At 42.4% G+C, this 17,138-nt stretch overlaps 1 protein-coding gene across 1 annotated transcript in view; it reads right to left on the bottom strand.

Moving 5' to 3' along the window:
• Nucleotides 1-17,138, bottom strand: part of BRF1 (BRF1 general transcription factor IIIB subunit) — a 170,802-nt gene that overhangs the window by 60,522 nt on the left and 93,142 nt on the right. The window contains exons 8-11 of the mRNA XM_021554502.2: nucleotides 12,995-13,121; nucleotides 11,996-12,035; nucleotides 11,813-11,905; nucleotides 10,848-11,126 (exon numbers count right to left, since the gene is read on the bottom strand). Of these exons, the coding sequence (XP_021410177.1) occupies nucleotides 10,848-11,126; nucleotides 11,813-11,905; nucleotides 11,996-12,035; nucleotides 12,995-13,121 (539 nt within the window). The remainder of the gene's footprint in view (nucleotides 1-10,847; nucleotides 11,127-11,812; nucleotides 11,906-11,995; nucleotides 12,036-12,994; nucleotides 13,122-17,138) is intronic.

Raw genomic sequence — 17,138 nt, 5'->3', positions numbered from 1 at the left:
AATTCCCTCCCCACCTTGTTAAACCAAACTTCTTCATTGCTCCCAGATTTCTAACTGTTGCATTTCAGGAGTTGAACTTCCCAGCATCAACCTTACTCTCTAAAAAGACCCTGCATGTAAAATGACCTTGGGCAAGAGCGTACCTGAAATTGCCAATTCCAAGTCACTGATAGATTGTCTAATTTTTCCAGCACTGGAACCTCAGCACAAGCACAAAATGCCACTCTCAGCCTCCAAAATACACATTCTTTGCTGCTGCAAAGATAAGCTCTGAAATGCTTCTCTAGCCCCAGCTGACTCAGCCCTGTTCCCCTTCCTTCCACTGCACCTGCCAAGGTGTCACTCCCTAACACACCTCCATCAAAATAACCCTGCCATTAAAAAATCCTGCACAAGCCTGTGACATTTTTGACAGACTTGGGTGATGGAGGCAACCACACAGCACTGGTGCCAGCAGATAGGAGGGGGAAGAGCCAGCAGGGCAAGGAACTTCTTAACCTCAACCAACAGCACCCACAACATCCCAACAGATCTGCTGTTTTAGACTGGAGGCCAAATCCAAACAGTGCAGTATAAAACAGGGAAAGAACCTGGGACAGGAGCTTTGAGGTAGTCTTGCAGCAGCTTACCAAGCCATGAGACAAAAAAGCAGTGCTCCCACTAAATGCAAAAAAGTCTGGGTTGAAGTCAGAAGAGAGACTTCATGGAAAAGCAACTTCTCACTGAAGTATGTTTTATTTAATGGAAGGCACTGCCAGAACATAATACTGCCACCAGTGACATCATTTCACATTCATAAGATGCTGCTGCATTTCAATACAGGACTTCAATAGTAGTGTGGATTTGCATTTTTCAATTTTAGCTGGAAATTAATAAGAACCATTAAGCATAACTCCCCCAAATCAGCCATTTGTCCTGATCCCATGCTATTGTTAAGGATTTGGTCACAGAGCACTCTTACTTCCTTCCTGTTTCTGAGCACACAGTGGCTTCCACATCATAACTAAATCAAACCTGGCATGTAAGTAGCAAATTTGCTGAAAAATGGTACCCCTCTGCCCCTGCACAGCTGTTTACTTCTAGCTTCTGTGCTTGTACCTGTCTCAAGAGCCTTGTTCCTTGCTCCAAATTTCTTTCCAGGTACTACTTAACAGCATTATTTACTCACTCTTATTTTATATTCATTCCTTATTCCTGCTACACAGCTGTAGATATCCAGGTCTTCCATAACAGAAAACAACTCCTACATTCTTATGCCCACATATGTGTTTCAATATGAGAGCTGAGCCTTACCTTAAAACTGCTAACTTCAAAAATAAAGTATCTTCTGCTTCCTTTCAGCAAAACTTGGCTGCAGCAACTCCCTAGAGGCAATTGTTTGCAATTTTCCCTTAATTTGCAGCTACCCCTCCCTTGGCAGCCTGCCAGCATCTCCTCCTCTGACCGCTGGGGACATTGGCCCAACACAGTCCACCCAAACCGAGATAACAGATCACAATTCTTGCTATTAATAACCAACCCAAAGTTGTTCTTATCTGCCCACTTCTTCGGCTCTGCACCACTGCCATTAATGAACACAGAAAACTCTACCCGTAATTTTTTCAGCCCTGCTGAATGCATTCTGGTGAGCACCTATGAAATAAAATTAAATTGAAAAGCTGAAGAGTACAGTAGCCTCATGTTGAGGTCACTCTGATTCCAGGTCAAAGCAGACTCTATATTGGGCTGCTTTGATTATAATTGCTTGCAGGACAAAAAATAAATAGCAATTATCTCATTGTCACACAAGGAAAAAAGACCTAATAAATGAACCAATCCTAAAGTAACATTGAAAAACAAATTATTTCAAAAGCAATCAGGAGAAGCAAAATTCAGTTTCCACAATTGTTTTTAATTGCCAACAGTGTCAACATTAATATTCTTCCTATTGGATAATAAATCCCTTTCAGTTATGAAAGCATTTAGCAAACTAAAAATGTCAAACTGCAATTATACAAGGCTAAACTCAGGGCTGTTTTCATCCCGAGTCCACAGTACCACAGCTGAAATCCTGAATTACAAGGGTCATCTACACAAGTCACAGTCCAGTCCATGCATCTTGCCTGCTGTGACAGTCCCACAGATTTAAGACCAACAAACAAAACAAATGAAGTGTTTAGGGGTGTGATGAAATTAATCCTTAAGAGGATATAGGAATTAGTTTTTCAAACTAAATTCAAAGCTACTGAACAAAAGCAAGACAGCACAACTGCTGCATGAAACCATTAAAACTTGCAGAAGCAGCACTCCGTTTAAAGGGTTTACTTCGGTGGATTTTCAGTTTCCAGGTACCACCTTTACCAGCTGAACCTGTACCACGAGAAAATAAAGTACTAAATGAAAGATTATTTTAGCTTTTTCAGACAAACCCAAGTGGTTGGGATCCACCACAGCACTGCACACGGATTTATCACCCACCGTGTTAAACCCAAAGGAACTAAGCCTTGCAAATCTCCCGGCGCTGTATTTCCCTCTCCCAAGGCCACGTTTTGTGGCTCCTTGACCTGGGTTAATAAGTCTTTATCCTCAATAACAACTGGGACCATGGAGACTCCCTGAACTGAACCCAGGCCTCCACTCCTGACATTTCAGATACTGTGATGAATTGCTGGGATAACATCCCCCTCAGCAGTCAGCTTTCCCTGCAAATTTAGTGTCCTTTCTGTAGCCACAACACATTTCACTTTCCACAGCTCTCTAAAGAAAAATTTTGGTTATCACTTGAGTTTTTTGACGAGTTTTCTTCCTTTTTGGCAGAAGGGCAGGGCAGAAGTCTGTTTCTTCTGCAAAGGGGGCACTCATCAAAATAACTGTGAGCATTACTGGGCTCCAGTTCTGGCAGGTGCAGAAAAGGATCAAATAATTCTTATACCAGCAGGGAGTTCTTTTAGCCAGGTTTTCTGAGTGCCTGTGGGTATCTGAATCATCACCACCAAACATCACCTCCCCAGTCTTGTTTCAGTCTGCAGCCTATGGGGCTGAGGGTGGTAAAACACTGGAACAGGTTGCCCTGGAAAGGGTGGTGGATGTCCCATACCTGGAAACATCCAAGGTCAGGTTGGATGGGACTCTGAGCAACCTGATCTTGTTGAAGATGTCCCTGCTCACTGCAGGGGGCTTGGACATTAGATGACCTTTAAAGGTTCCTCTCCAACCCAACCATTCTGTAACTCCATGATTCTATTTTAGCCACCATTCTGTAACTCTATTATTCTATTTTAACCAAGGTTTAAGAGCAGGATAGCAATTCTTTAGGTGGCTACACTTCCACAGATTCCTTGAGAACTGAACCCCAGAAAGACAGGATAAATTATAAATGCCCCTGAAAGTATCTCCCTTTCAGAGAACATGTAGAAAGCATCTTTTCAGATGCTTGGGAGTGCAGAGAGGAGAGAACCTTGAAAAAAAGCCCCAACAGAAATGCTGAGGCATGTAAGTCAGACACAAAACACAACCCTCCTTTAGTATTTGGGGAACAACTCTTTATACAATTCTGTTATTTAGGTACAGAAAAAAAGTCCATTTCTAAAGGCCCAGCTGAGCTTCTCCTCCCTGCTTGCCCAGCTCTGTGCTCCTTAATCCTAAACCTAGAGCAGGTAACAGCAGACCTGGACTTACCATCAACACAATGGATAAAAAAAACCCACTGGGGCTGGCTGCTTCTCCTTGCTCCACTAAAAAGCAGGATCAATGCCACAGCACACACACGTCAATTATCTCACATGGAACAACACCACAGAGCCCCTTTTCCACATGTCCAACCTCCCCAAGCCAGAGGCACAGCCCTGCTGCCACCTCCTTCCCCAAAGAGCCCGTGGCCAGCAGCCAGCCGAAGCAGCCAGAGGAAAGAGCAGCTTTTTGCCCTTTTTTCCTTCAAGCAAGGGAGGATGAGGCCTTGAGAGGCTGGTTAGGCTCATCAAAGAGCAATGTAAGGCTTTTATGCTACTCAAACTGAAAATAAAGCTCATTTTCCACCATGCTTTTATTAGAGAAATTCAAGACAGAAAAGACACTGCAGTCACAACACAGCAGGCAAAAAAAAAAAAATAAAAAAAAATAAAAAATAAAAAATAAATCCAAGCCAATGTTAAAATCTTTCAGGATTTTAACATTCTCCATTCCAGACCAGAAAACAAACCAAAAAGCAGGAAGGCAGGAAGGCAAGAAAGAAGGCAAAAAAGAAAGAGAAAGAGAGAGAGAAAGAGAGAGAGAGAGAAAGAGGGAAAGAGGGAAAGAGGGAAAGAGGGAAAGAGGGAAAGAGGGAAAGAGGGAAAGAGGGAAAGAAAGAGGGAAAGAGGGAAAGAGGGAAAGAGGGAAAGAGGGAAAGAGGGAAAGAAAGAAAAAGAAAGAAAGAAAGAAAGAAAGAAAGAAAGAAAGAAAGAAAGAAAGAAAGAAAGAAAGAAAGAAAGAAAGAAAGAAAGAAAGAAAGAAAGAAAGAAAGAAAGAAAGAAAGAAAGAAAGAAAGAAAGAAAGAAAGAAAGAAAGAAAGAAAGAAAGAAAGAAAGAAAGAAAGAAAGAAAGAAATAGAGAGATCCTCTCCTGTAAAACAGTTGGGGTAGGAGGGGGATAACAGGACAGCCAGGCTGGTCAGCCAGGTGCTAAGGGCCATTATCCACAGGCAACATAGCCAAGTAAGGTTTAACAGATGGGTCTTCTTCACTTGGCCCAAGAATCTGAATCCAAATTTCCAGTATTTTCCTGACCCCAGCACCCAATTACTCTGGGGCACTTCTTTTTGACCAAGACTTCTGACAAAAATGACACAAATTTTCCTATAGGGAGTGTCTGTATTGACAACCCAATCCTTTGGAAAATTCCTAAAACAGCCACAAATGCTATAAAAATGTATTCACATGATTCAGCTTATGCTTTCACTCAAATTTATCCCCTTGATGGCTCTAACAAACTGCAGGTCTCTCTCCAAAACCTCTCTCTAAATTTGTTTTAAAATCCTTCAGCCAAACTCTATGATTAGTTTTCATCCCTTAACCTTTCTAGCTACTCAAGGCATGAATATGGAATAAATTTATGGCATTCCTATCCCTTAATGAAATGCAAAGATCCTGCATGAAAAAGCACGCACATAGATTCTGGAGTGAGACATGCACACACAGTACTTGTGTGTGAGTGACATACATAGCCAAGTAAGAAAATCCTGTCATCTGTAATTCACACCCAAAACTTCAGGTATCAAAAAACTGCACTCAAAGCAGCTGGTGGTCTTGTATTGCCGTGCTGGCTGCAGCAAGTTCTTCACATCTCATTAACGATGTAATGAAGGCTCAATCAGGGATAGAGCCTATCAAGACTGCCAAGCACAGGCACACAGAGGCCAGAAGAGAAAGATCAGCCTGTACCAGAGTTTTTATTGTTTGGATCTTGGAATTGGGGAAGAGCAAGTTCTGCCACAGAAAATATTTTCCAGTGAGCAAATGGTACACAGAGACCAAGATCAAACCCTCAAAGTGCTTGGAAGGCTGTGCACAAGGAAGGTGGCACCAAGCAGGCCATGCACAGGGCTCATTTCCACAGGTGGGGCATAAAACCACTGAAGCAATGGGGGTGCTGAAGCCAGAGATCAAAAGAGCAATCAGGACAGGGACACAGACCCTTGCACTGATGACCAAGTGTTCCTTTTAACACAATTAGCACTGAACTCAGCAGCTTTATTTCTCATGTATGCAGCAATTATTTGTAGTAGGGCTTCCTAATGTTCTCTCTACTCATTATATCATAGAATCAAAGAATAACAGGTTGGAAGATACGTAAAGGATCATCTGGGCCAACCTTTCATAATCTACACAAGATGGCCCAGCACTCTGTCCAGGCAAATCTTATCAGTGTCCTATTTTGTGGTATCCATCACTTCCCTGGAGAGATTAATCCAAAGGATGATCTCAGCATGAAAAACTTTTCTGTCCAATCAAAATCTCACCCTTTACCCCTTGTCTTTCCCATTTGACTCCTTGCACAAAATGAATCGCCATCCTCTCTGTAATCACTCTTTAAATACTGGAACACGGTGATAAGCCTCTCCTAACACATCTGTTCTCAAGATTAAACAAAGACAGATCTTTTTGTATGTAACATATACATTTATATATTTCCAAACAGTTGGCACTGATGTGTTCAGACAAAATCCGAGGAAGAAAGGATCCTGGAAGAAGAAGTCAGTACAAAGAGGGATCCAACACTGATGGAGCAACAACAGCACCAGCAGTCAGCCTGCTGCTCGCCATCCTGCAGTCCATGCTGGGATCCCAGGTCAAAAACTCTCTTTGGCACATGCCTGCAAGACCCTCAAGCATCCTTCCATGGCAGCTCAGACCCTGCCAGAAATGCCACATTTCTGCAATCTCCCCTGCCCACAGCGCTTCTGGCACTGGTCATCTGCTGCTGTCAACAAAAGGAGGAGGGTAGAACACACATGTGTTCTTGCTTGCTGGGGAAGGGAGCTGAATCTGCTCACAGAAGGACTGTGAAACCCCAAGGCCAGGACAAAGTATGAGGTGGGAGCTGGCAGCTTCAGGAGATGAAATGCAGAAGACGAGTAAGACCAGGAGGATGAGCCCATTCCCACCTCAGACCAGATCACCTTTAGCCATTTTTCACATCCTCCTTGAATAAGAAGCTGAGCAGTGCTGGGACACAGGGACAAGGAGCAGGATCAATGAGCACTGCCTGCAGGGGTCTTTAACACCACAGGAATCAATGGCAATATCTCCCAGCCTCAGCCCCTGCCAGATCAAGCTTGCAGCAGTAATGGAGGCGGAAATACGAGTGGCAATAAAGGAGCAAACTGCTAATTGTGAAGCTTTCCCATGGATTCCCTGGGAAGCAGGAGTGAGTGCTGGGTGCCTGAGCAGCACAAGATGGTGCTTGCACAGCGATTGCTCACTGCTGAAGCCGCCTGCTTTCATGGGGACGTGCAGCAGCACGCTCCCACCCACCGCACACACAGCACTTGAAATTACTGCCCTCAATGACTGCAGGTGAATTTTGACTCAAAACAAAACCTAAATTGGGTCTCAAACCTTACCTGGATTATGAAGGGGAAGTTATAGAAAGTAATTAGGTAATTTACACCCTATATTTTACCTTTATCTCTGCTATTATCAGACCTTCCCCACTTTTTCTTCGTGTGGCAAGAGATGAACTGGCAGAGCCCAGTGTGGGAAGGACAAGGGACAGCCAGCAAACAGCAAAATGACAGAAACACCAAGAAAGATTATAAAATATCTGAAATGGTATAAAATAAAAAACAAATTGCAGAGAGAAATTTCACACCAAAGGATGTTATCTCTTGAGAACAAACTCCATAATATTTGAATGAGATAGTCTCCTAAAAGAAATGGTGCACTTTTTGTGGAGGAATTGAGAATCAGAAAGAGCATGTAGAATGTGGAGAGGATGCTGGGATGCTGCATGGCCAGGAAAATGGACAGACTGATGTACCCAGTCTCCATCTCTGAGATCTCACCATAAAGCACTTCTATCATGAAGAATAGGAGACAAATAGTTTGCAAAAACAGTTTTTTTCTCAAAGTCTCTGCAAATTAATACACTTTGTAGGAAAAACCAGTCAAATACAGTGTTTATTCTAGGCACTTTACTGCCTCAGACTCATTAACCTGGTACCTTACATGCTGTCTTTGTAATGCAAATTTGTTAAAATACTGTACTTTTCATAAAACATTCATACAGACAAGCTCAGACTGCACACATACCAATTGTAAGTGGAGCAAAAATACACTTATTTTTCCTAATATTTCAGGTCTGCACCTAAGTCTTATCTGCATAAGCAGTTTGTGAGAAACCTGCTGCTGCTGCTGCTGCTGCTACTGTAGCACAAAGGTGGAAGATTTCCCAAAGCAGCTGATGTAGACAATTATAAACTGAATTACCACATGCCAAAGCCAAATGAAAGGACTTTGTAGAAGGTACCTGCAGCAGAGGTTTTTTGAGGAAGACAGATCATTACAGAGGAGAGGAAAGACACCCTTCACTTAAGGCCAAACATTGCACATACTGCACCTGTTTACTGAGCTCCTATTTAGGAGCCACCTGCCCTGTCTGCAGCTCATCAGCACAGGAGTTTGCTGGGCATCCTCACCATGCAGCACCAGGCATGCTGCTTCCAGCTGCTGAACTGGCTGGACATGATTCACCCACCAACAACACGAGGAGCCCAGCAGGAGATACAAAATCACCTCCATAAGGTCTCCAGCCCAGCTTAACCCACACAATGAAAGCTGACAGGGCTGGAGAGGGCTACAGGAAGGAAAGATTCCTGATTTACACCTTACACAGCTGTGGAGAAGGACCAAAACATCACCTTCAGGGTTCAGTGTTACGACAGCACTCTCCCTCCTCCAGTGGACTTAGATCTTGGAACATGGACTACCACAGCAAAGCCATGGCCAGCTGCAATTCACAATATAAACTTCACTAAACCAAATTCAAATACACAGGATAAACACAGGAAATTTTGTGAGCTTTTCCTCCTCCCTCCACGCTTACCAACTACTTTTGTTTCAAGACAATCTACAACTGTGCTATCTCAATTTAAACTCTGAGCAACTGCTCTCATCCTGTATTTAGTCTTGGAAACTGTCATATTTTTTTTTCAGGCCAAAAAAAAGGGCCCACAAACCTGGAAAATATCTAAGTTTTATAACTGTACCAGTTGGTTAGACAGAAGAAAATACTACCTTCCCAGACTTCCCAGAGCTATGAGGCAGAACTCAACTACATTGCCTGAGGTGCCAGAATCATCTACACTGGTTTTCATCAGGTTCAGAGCTACAACACAAAGGTAACCAACGTGAGGCATCTTAACAAGAGGTTTTTTTTACTCTGCATAATAACATGCCAACTGCAAGCCAGGTGTACTTCCCAACCTGCCGGCTAGACCTGGTTCCCACTCATGAGCACAGGTGACTTCCAAAAGGGAACCAGGTCCTCAGGGGGATGATGCACACATCACTGGGATGCACCCACACCACACAGGCAACACATGGCAAGGGCCTGGAGACTGGGAACTGCACCCAGATTCACTACCCTGCAGTACAGGCATAACCAAAGTGAATGGAACTTAACACAGAACTTCTAAATTGTTAAAACAAATTTACAGAGTCACAAAAACAAAGCAACAAAGAAATCCACACAAAACTCCCTCAAACACCCGCCTCACCACCCAAAGAAAGCCTTCAAATCCAACCAAGACTGGGGCAAGATCTATAATCAAAATAAAACCAAAACAGTAATTTTGCATATGTGCTTCATAACATGTTAAGAAAATAAGTACTTGTTCAAACACCTGCAATGATTTCTCAGATGCAGGAGAAGAGAGTGAACATACTGAAACCTGCTTGGTTTCGAAATTCAGTTCATTTGGCACATCCTCCACTTTTGCAAGAAAACAAACAGCAAATGCAGACAAGCCATGGCATGAGCAGCCCTGCACTCTCCTTCCTGAAGCCCAACTCAGAGGAACCTCCCTGGCTACACCAGCTTAGCTTCATCTTCACACTCAGTCCTCAGCCTGCCCATTAAAATGGTCAATAGCAATGCCAGCTGAGAAATGTCCATCACTGAGAACTCTTTTTACAGGTCACTGGCCAACCAGAAAACAACAGCTTCTAGCCATGACTGACCTCTCTGCGGCACAAACTGCTGATTTCCAGGAGAAAGACAAGCCATGAGCCATCCTTTTTCTTCATCGTAATTAAAACAAAACCAAAGCCACTCGACTGTCTCTATATGTATTTGTTTGTACAAAATAAAAACGTGCACTCATCCTGCTATGTTTCTGGACACTGAACACTAATGTAATAAGACTCTGAATGCATTCAGTTCATCTACTGTTGAACAGAAATCAGCATCACAACAGTTTGGATAAAAAAATGTTCTGCTGCACAGACCTCCAAGTAAGCTGACAAAACAGATTCAGATGGGTGTGTCTTATGATGGAAAAATTAACTGTGATAAAGAGTAAAATGCCCCTTAGATATGTTGCTTTCAGAGTCATTAAGATGCAAAAGGAATTTTAAAAAAATGCCGTCTCCATAAAGTCCAAGCACATGTATAAAAAAGCAAACAAACCTGCCTGGATGACTGACTGTTTGCAATACTGGCTCTGGCAAAACTGGCTTCTTTAGTTGATCAGTCTTTCTCCCACTGTGCTATACAGAGCAGTATGATGCAAATAGATCTCTGGATTTTAAGAAAAATGGAGCAAAACCAGCACGATACACACTGAAGTTCATATCAAAGAAAAAAGCATAACACCAGTTATTTCCTCTTGCAAACATTTTAAGTGTTTGCCATTTGCAGACATTCTCAATCAGAGACAGACTGCATCATGTCTGACTCCAGCAGAATGTCTCTTGAGAAAGCCTGCCTTGATCTAAGATTCTCATGGTTGGGTTTTAATTTTCAGTCATATTTACAGGAATCTGCTTCCTCCAATTTCCTAACTTGAGAGTGCATAGCTTGAAATATGCCCATCAGCTATCATATGACCGCAAATCAACTATCAACTTACCCAAGAGATACACATTCTCAGGTTTCAGAAAATAATTAGGCACCCCAGATTCTCCTGCAGCTTCCAGAAGAGCAGATGTCAACAACCACATCAACAACCAAGACCACTGGTCCCATCCAGCCTCGCAGCTCCTGTACCCTGACATCTCAGTGATTCACGGAATTGCTACCACAATAACCAACAAGATACATGGAAATGACACAACAAACCCACAGCTGGCTGCCTGTGTCCAGCTTCTGCTCTGAGCTGAACTCCTACTCACCAGGCTCTTGGTCCTTCGTGGATATGCACTCTCTGATGGACTCTGTTATGCCAAGACTAGCAGCAGTGGGCAATGGGCCAAGCAAGGATTCCAGTGCAGGGGGTCTTACAAGAGTTTCATTTCCATTTCTGCATTCCCCATCTTCATTTCTTTTAACTCTATCGTTCTCATTAAGTTCATCATAAAAGTCCTTGTTTAAGTGATTAGCAGCTGCTTCTAGTTCCTCATCTTCTGCCTCCTCGTCTCCAAGAATGCTAGAGGCATTATCTTCTATAGAATCTGTAAGGGGAAAAAACCCAGCAGATCATTGCATACCATCTGTTACAGAAACTAAATAAATACAGAGGCGCTCACTTAAAGAATAAAAATCTTTAGAGGAAATCTGTAAAAGAAATACACAATATTTTCGTTCAGTGTATGAATACATGGAATTTCCAGGTGCTCTTCAACTTCAGTACCTTGACTATTAAAATGTAGTTTTGTGACTACAGTCACCATTTAAAATAGAAGCATCATCTTATCATAATAGGTAAAAGGGCTTTGTGAGAGAAGGCAGCTATTTCCTGATAGAATTACATATTAAAATTAGCCAGTTGAACTGGACAAAGCCCTTCCAAATGGGAAATCAACTGGGGAATTTGGCAACAGAAGGGTCTAAATACTGGTCCACTACACTTTCAGTGATAAAAAGAAAGATTCTCAGGTGCCAGCGCCAAGCTTATACTGCACCAGGAAAGAAAAACAACTGAAATCATTAATGAACTATCCCTGCAATGAACAATGTGGTTGTTTTGAAGACTGATTTATGAACCACCTATTTGGCAGAGAGAACCCCAACACAAGAGATCTTGTACTATGCAAGCATATATATATGATCACATTTATCACCATAACGTTCATACACTCCAGACTGCCAGATCTGAGCTCAATACTATTTAAGGAGTCATAAGACTTTATAGACTTACCATCTTTAGTGAAATTTGCAAATACGCCTTTTGCTTTTGGTCTACTGTTTTCTAATTCACTCTCTATTTCATCTTGGTAGCTCGATATTTCTCCTGTGGTGTTGAAATAAAAATAAAAACTTAGCAATCATCAATGCAATATTGAAGAAATGAGTGATATGTTACAGTAAGCACAACTCATACCTTCAAAATCCTCCAGCTTTTTTGATAATGCCTTTTCAAGCTGAAATGACAATAGACAAAATAAACATGAAATTACAAAAAAAATATGCACAATCTTAAACTGTTTGTGAGCTGTACATAGAGACAGAGAATGGCAGGGTATTTCAAAAGCATAAACAGGTTTTGAATCACCACTTAAATTACTTTGTAGCGTCAGACAGGCATGACAGACAGGTCTCAAAACTGACCGATTTCAAAATGTTATCTCCCCCACCTTTACACTTCAAAAAGAGCCTCCAGTCTGGCAAGCTGTAAATAAAAGGCCTCATTCTCCAGCAGTCAGACCCTGTGACTGTGCCTGTAGATGTGAGACGTGCAAGGACAGTGCTGAAACTGGGGTGCCCACACCAGACAGCACAAACTGGTGATGGCAGAGAGAAGCTCTGTCCTGCAGCACCTGGCTGGCTCTTGAGAACATCACTAACATCTCTACAGACCTTTAAATGATAGCACAGTTAGCAAAAACCCTAACAAGCCAATAATATAAGAATTGTTTATGGCAGCAGTAAAATCTTCTCCTCTGATGCCAGCTTTAGTTCATGATTTGTAAAGAAATTAAGCCACATGAGAACTAATCTCTGTGGAAGTGGGTGTTGTACCACACAAAACCACCAGCAGACTCATTAAAGTAAATGGGTTATTGTTTTCATATCTATTTTTAAAAAGTTCTCTGTAATGGCAATTTTCCTAACCACAGGTACCACCTTAAAAACAGTGCATGGTTTCTAATCCCATGACATTTTTAATTGGGAATAACTATCCCTTTGCCAATAAAGCAAAAAGTATCTTTAGTTAATGGGCACCATATGCACTAATGCTCATCTCTCTCTCAAGAACCTCAAAATAAATGTACTAAATCTTACCAAGGGCTAGTCAGTTAGGATTTAGCATTAGCTAAATTCAAAAGGGATTGCACGGAGAGAGGAATGAACCACAGAGAGCATCTGATTCAGATTTTACCTGCTGTATCTTCAATTTTTTTTGACCAGCTGTAAAAGAAGGAGGATCACATTCTTCCTCCAAGTCAATCTTCATAAACTCATCTATGGTTAGCTGACTGGTTGGCGTATCTTGAAACTCTGTCAACCTATTAACAACAAGCAGCATCTATAAAAACTCCTTTGAAAGTAACAAAATTTGCAAACTGCCAATCTATGGAACAAACATGTCACCCTTAGCAACTCCGGCTCAAACACAGACTACATTAAAACTGAAGTGCTACTAATTGTTTCATCCACTGCAAAGAAAGTATCTTTTCACATCCCAAATTAGCTTTTGATTTATTAGAGTATGTAACATACTTTTTTTTTGATGAACAAAGACTGAACAGAAATACTGCAGCCCCTACAGTCAATTAAAACTAAGACAAGAAACACAGTTCATTCCTCCCCTCTCATTGCTTTTGTTATCAACAGCAACAACAAAACAGATACACCAAATAAAAGATCTGTCATCCTGGTTTAGAAGTTTGCTCAAAAATCTTGCTGATATGTCATCATGATTAATTTACACAAAGCAAACGTTAAAGTAACATCTCTTCAGCAGGTTGGAAGAAGGACAAGAAATAATCTTCCCAGAGCACACAGAAGCAGTAGTAAGAGAAAATGATCATTTGCACATCACACAGATTAAATAGATGGATGAATATAATTTGACAATAATAAACTTTGGATTTGTTTAATGTTTGCATTTTAGAAGTTCCTACCTATGAGAGATTGGACTGGCTCCATGGGGAACTGCCATGAAAGCAGATGAGTCTTTCACAGGAATTCAATCTTAAGTAAGACCATGTGGTCATAACTTAATTCACAAATACCAGCTTTTTATACAGGTGGCTGAGAATAAGCACATCCATTTTACAGATGGAGAAAATGAGACAAAAGGTTAAGTACAAAGCCAGGTCAGGAAACGTCTGGCAGAATGCTTCTCTGACAGAAAGTGCCCTTTTAATAATATCAACATTTTCCATGGGAAAACAGCAATGATGGGTCTGCAGCTGCTTCACTGGAATATTCCCATCTTTCAGAGGAAGCAGAGCTGACAACAGCTTCCATCTGCAAAGCTAGGAACTAAAAATGGTGATCCAGTGCTCTCAGCACAGGACCTTTCTGCATTTCTCTCCCCCTAAAAACAGTTGTGGTTTTCTCCTCAGTTCTCTCCTCTACCTCTTGTTGCAACAGAACTCTTACTGAAGAAGGAATTTTCTCTAGGACAGAAATTCAGTTTCTTGCCAATACCAAGGTCAAAGCCAAGAGCACAGGGCCACACTCTCCTACCATATCCTCATCAGTCTCTGTGTTTCTTTCTTTATAAATTCAGGAGCAAGACAAGACAGCCCATATGGAGGGGTGCAGGCAGGCTGCAACTGCAGGACACTTTGCCTGGAGAATCCCACTCCTGGAACAGGGGCCACAGGCAGCATCTCCTGTCATGAAATGCACAGAGAGAGCCAGGCACCTCTGTGTGACTCCAACAGCAAGCAGCACACTGAGCCCATGCATGGCTATGACAGCCAGAATAAGTGCTGCTGAGGAGAAGAAAGCCTCTGAAAATTAGACTTGCTTTTGGAATTCAAGCATCTCCACAAAGCCCCAAATTAGCCATGTACTTAAGAGTGACTGACAGCCCAAACCCTTCCCTCAGAGTACCAGGGACCAGCTCCCTCCTCCTCTCTTTCAGATCAAATTGGAAAGGAGAGGAGGATGCTGTTGGCAGCAGCAGCACCCAGCTTTTAATTAAAAGACTAGAAATCTTTCTTGGCATTAACAGGCTTCCAGCATGCTTTACCCACCTTCACAGAGGGAGCCACATCTATCAGGTTAGAAGGAAAACCTGGCTAGGGCACTATTATTATTGTTATTATTATTAAAATTCAGGATTCACTTAATGCCAAACCCATACATCATTTGAGGAGCATGGATCTTCCCAGTCACAATCATTAAAGAAGAGCCATCCATCTCTCCACGAATTAATCAGATACTCACAGGCAGCCCCACTTCAGCAAGATTCTTCCTCCCAACCAGCCTCACCTTATTAAAATATTGCTCTCCTCCCAGTGTTAAAAGCCAAGGTGCACTTTGGCAAAGACACCCAGTTTGTTTATCCAACACTTGCTCTGAGGCTGAGATGAGCTGCCAGAGCCCCACCAAAGCAGCAACACCTCTGTGCGTGCTGAGCAGCCAGGAAAGCACCAGGAGCACAATACATGAAGCCAGGCTGGGAACAAGATGACCATGGCTGTGTGTCAGCCCTGCAGACACCTCGGGCTCTGCCTGTCCCTGTCCTGCCCACGGTGTCCCCTGACTCATGTCACGTACCCTGCACCATCAGAGGTCAGCCCTGCCGGCAGCCAACACGCCGGAGCTGCCACGAGCTCCAGCCCAAGCCCAGCTTCCACCCCAAGGCAGGATGGGCTCTCCCAGCACCTTCAGTGTGGCTGCACGAGGACAGGGCAGAGCTACATCGTGTTTACTGCCAAGGAGCTCAAACCCACAGCACAGTTCAGCCATCTGACCAGCACCCAGCCCCACGGCCCTGTCCTCCTTTCCTCAGTCCTGACCCAAGCCAAGCTGACCACCCCAGGGGCAGGGCTGCCAGCATCACGGTTTAAGCACAGGCTGGTGGTGATGCAAATTTACAGCAGCACGTTGTTTTTTCACTTCTCTCAAATCCTGCCCCTATGGCTCTAACCCTTCTACCCAAATGAGGAACCATTCCTGGTGGTCAGGATCCCAGCTTGAGCATCATCTCTGTGGGAGAGCAAGCTGAACACTCAACAATTTCTCCTTTAACTTGATAAAAATAGATACCTGTGTTTGCCAACCACTCGCCTGCCTCAACATTTTACATTGGCTGATATCCTGTCTACATATGTTTAAACATTTCTTTAATTTTATCCACTGTTTGGACACATGCCACCAAGGCAACAAACTGATGCTGCAGCAGTCTGCACCACATGAAATAAAGCAACATTAGTTTGGCAGTTAAGAAAAACTGACACAACCTTAATTATAAACACAATAACGTCAGGGGCAAGGGAGTGGCTTCATGAAAAAAAAATAGCTACAGGCTATTTTTTAAGTCCCACATAAAAATGCTATTCAAGTTAATCTTTTACTTTTGTTAACCTAAAAAAAAATCTAATAAGAGCTGCCACTTTAAGTTATGCACAGACAGAGGGAAAATAAACAGATATACAAATTAAAATATTATTTCCTTGGCACAAATTCAAAAAGACTCTAAAAATTGAAATTTGGCAGACAAGGATTTTCTATTTATAGTCAAAGCAGAGGCAACCACTAAAGCTCAGGCTAAGATTCAACTTCCAGTATAAACCGTCCTCTTACAGTTTCTCATAGCAAACTCTTTCAAGACAATTCCTCTGGGAGAAAAGTTTTTCCAGAGCCTAGTGTCATCTGCCTCTAATCCCAACCCTTTTTTACAAAGAAAAATTTCCACAGTTGATGTTTCATCCATTTACAGACAAAACCACACCTCTGCTTCAGATAAAGCACTTTTGTGCACAAACCAGTAAACTGATTCCATTCACACTTAATTTAACTCCCAATAAGGGAAAATGGGTCAATCATTTTGAAGTTACACGCAATGTCCTTTTTACTTTGTTTTGTTCCAGGGATACCCTCCAGTGGAGACTCCTGAATCCAGTCTACAGTGATGGAAAAAACAGACTCGTGTGTGCAGCTGAGGGCTCGGGTTCAGTGTTTAATTCTGCAGCAGTGGGGTGCAATAAAGAACACAAAAGAACAAAGACTTCTGGACTCCAACTCACAAATCCTTCAGGAGCCCAAGTTCAAAGCCTAAGAGGGACTTCTAAGCAGAGCCCATTCAGGAACAGCCACGGTGTCCTACTATTCACAAACAGCATCGAGCTCTGGAAAGCAGGCAGCACGAGCAGAGGTATCTCCATACAGAAGGGCAAACAAATTACAGCTGCAGAGACAGTTGTTTTGTTAAAGAGGGAATGTGGGGTTTAGCCTGAGCCATCAGTCTTTAAGTTACCTGTTGTGAGAGGTCTTTTTAAAGTTCTTCAAGTATTTTATCAATGGATTAGAAAAATAATAAACTGAATGTGCCACACTGTTAG

Source organism: Lonchura striata, chromosome 6 (genome assembly GCF_046129695.1).
Source record: "Lonchura striata isolate bLonStr1 chromosome 6, bLonStr1.mat, whole genome shotgun sequence".
NCBI lineage: Eukaryota > Metazoa > Chordata > Aves > Passeriformes > Estrildidae > Lonchura > Lonchura striata.
The sequence above is the reverse complement of the archived record's forward strand: the minus strand, read 5'-3'. Positions and strand labels throughout refer to the sequence as shown.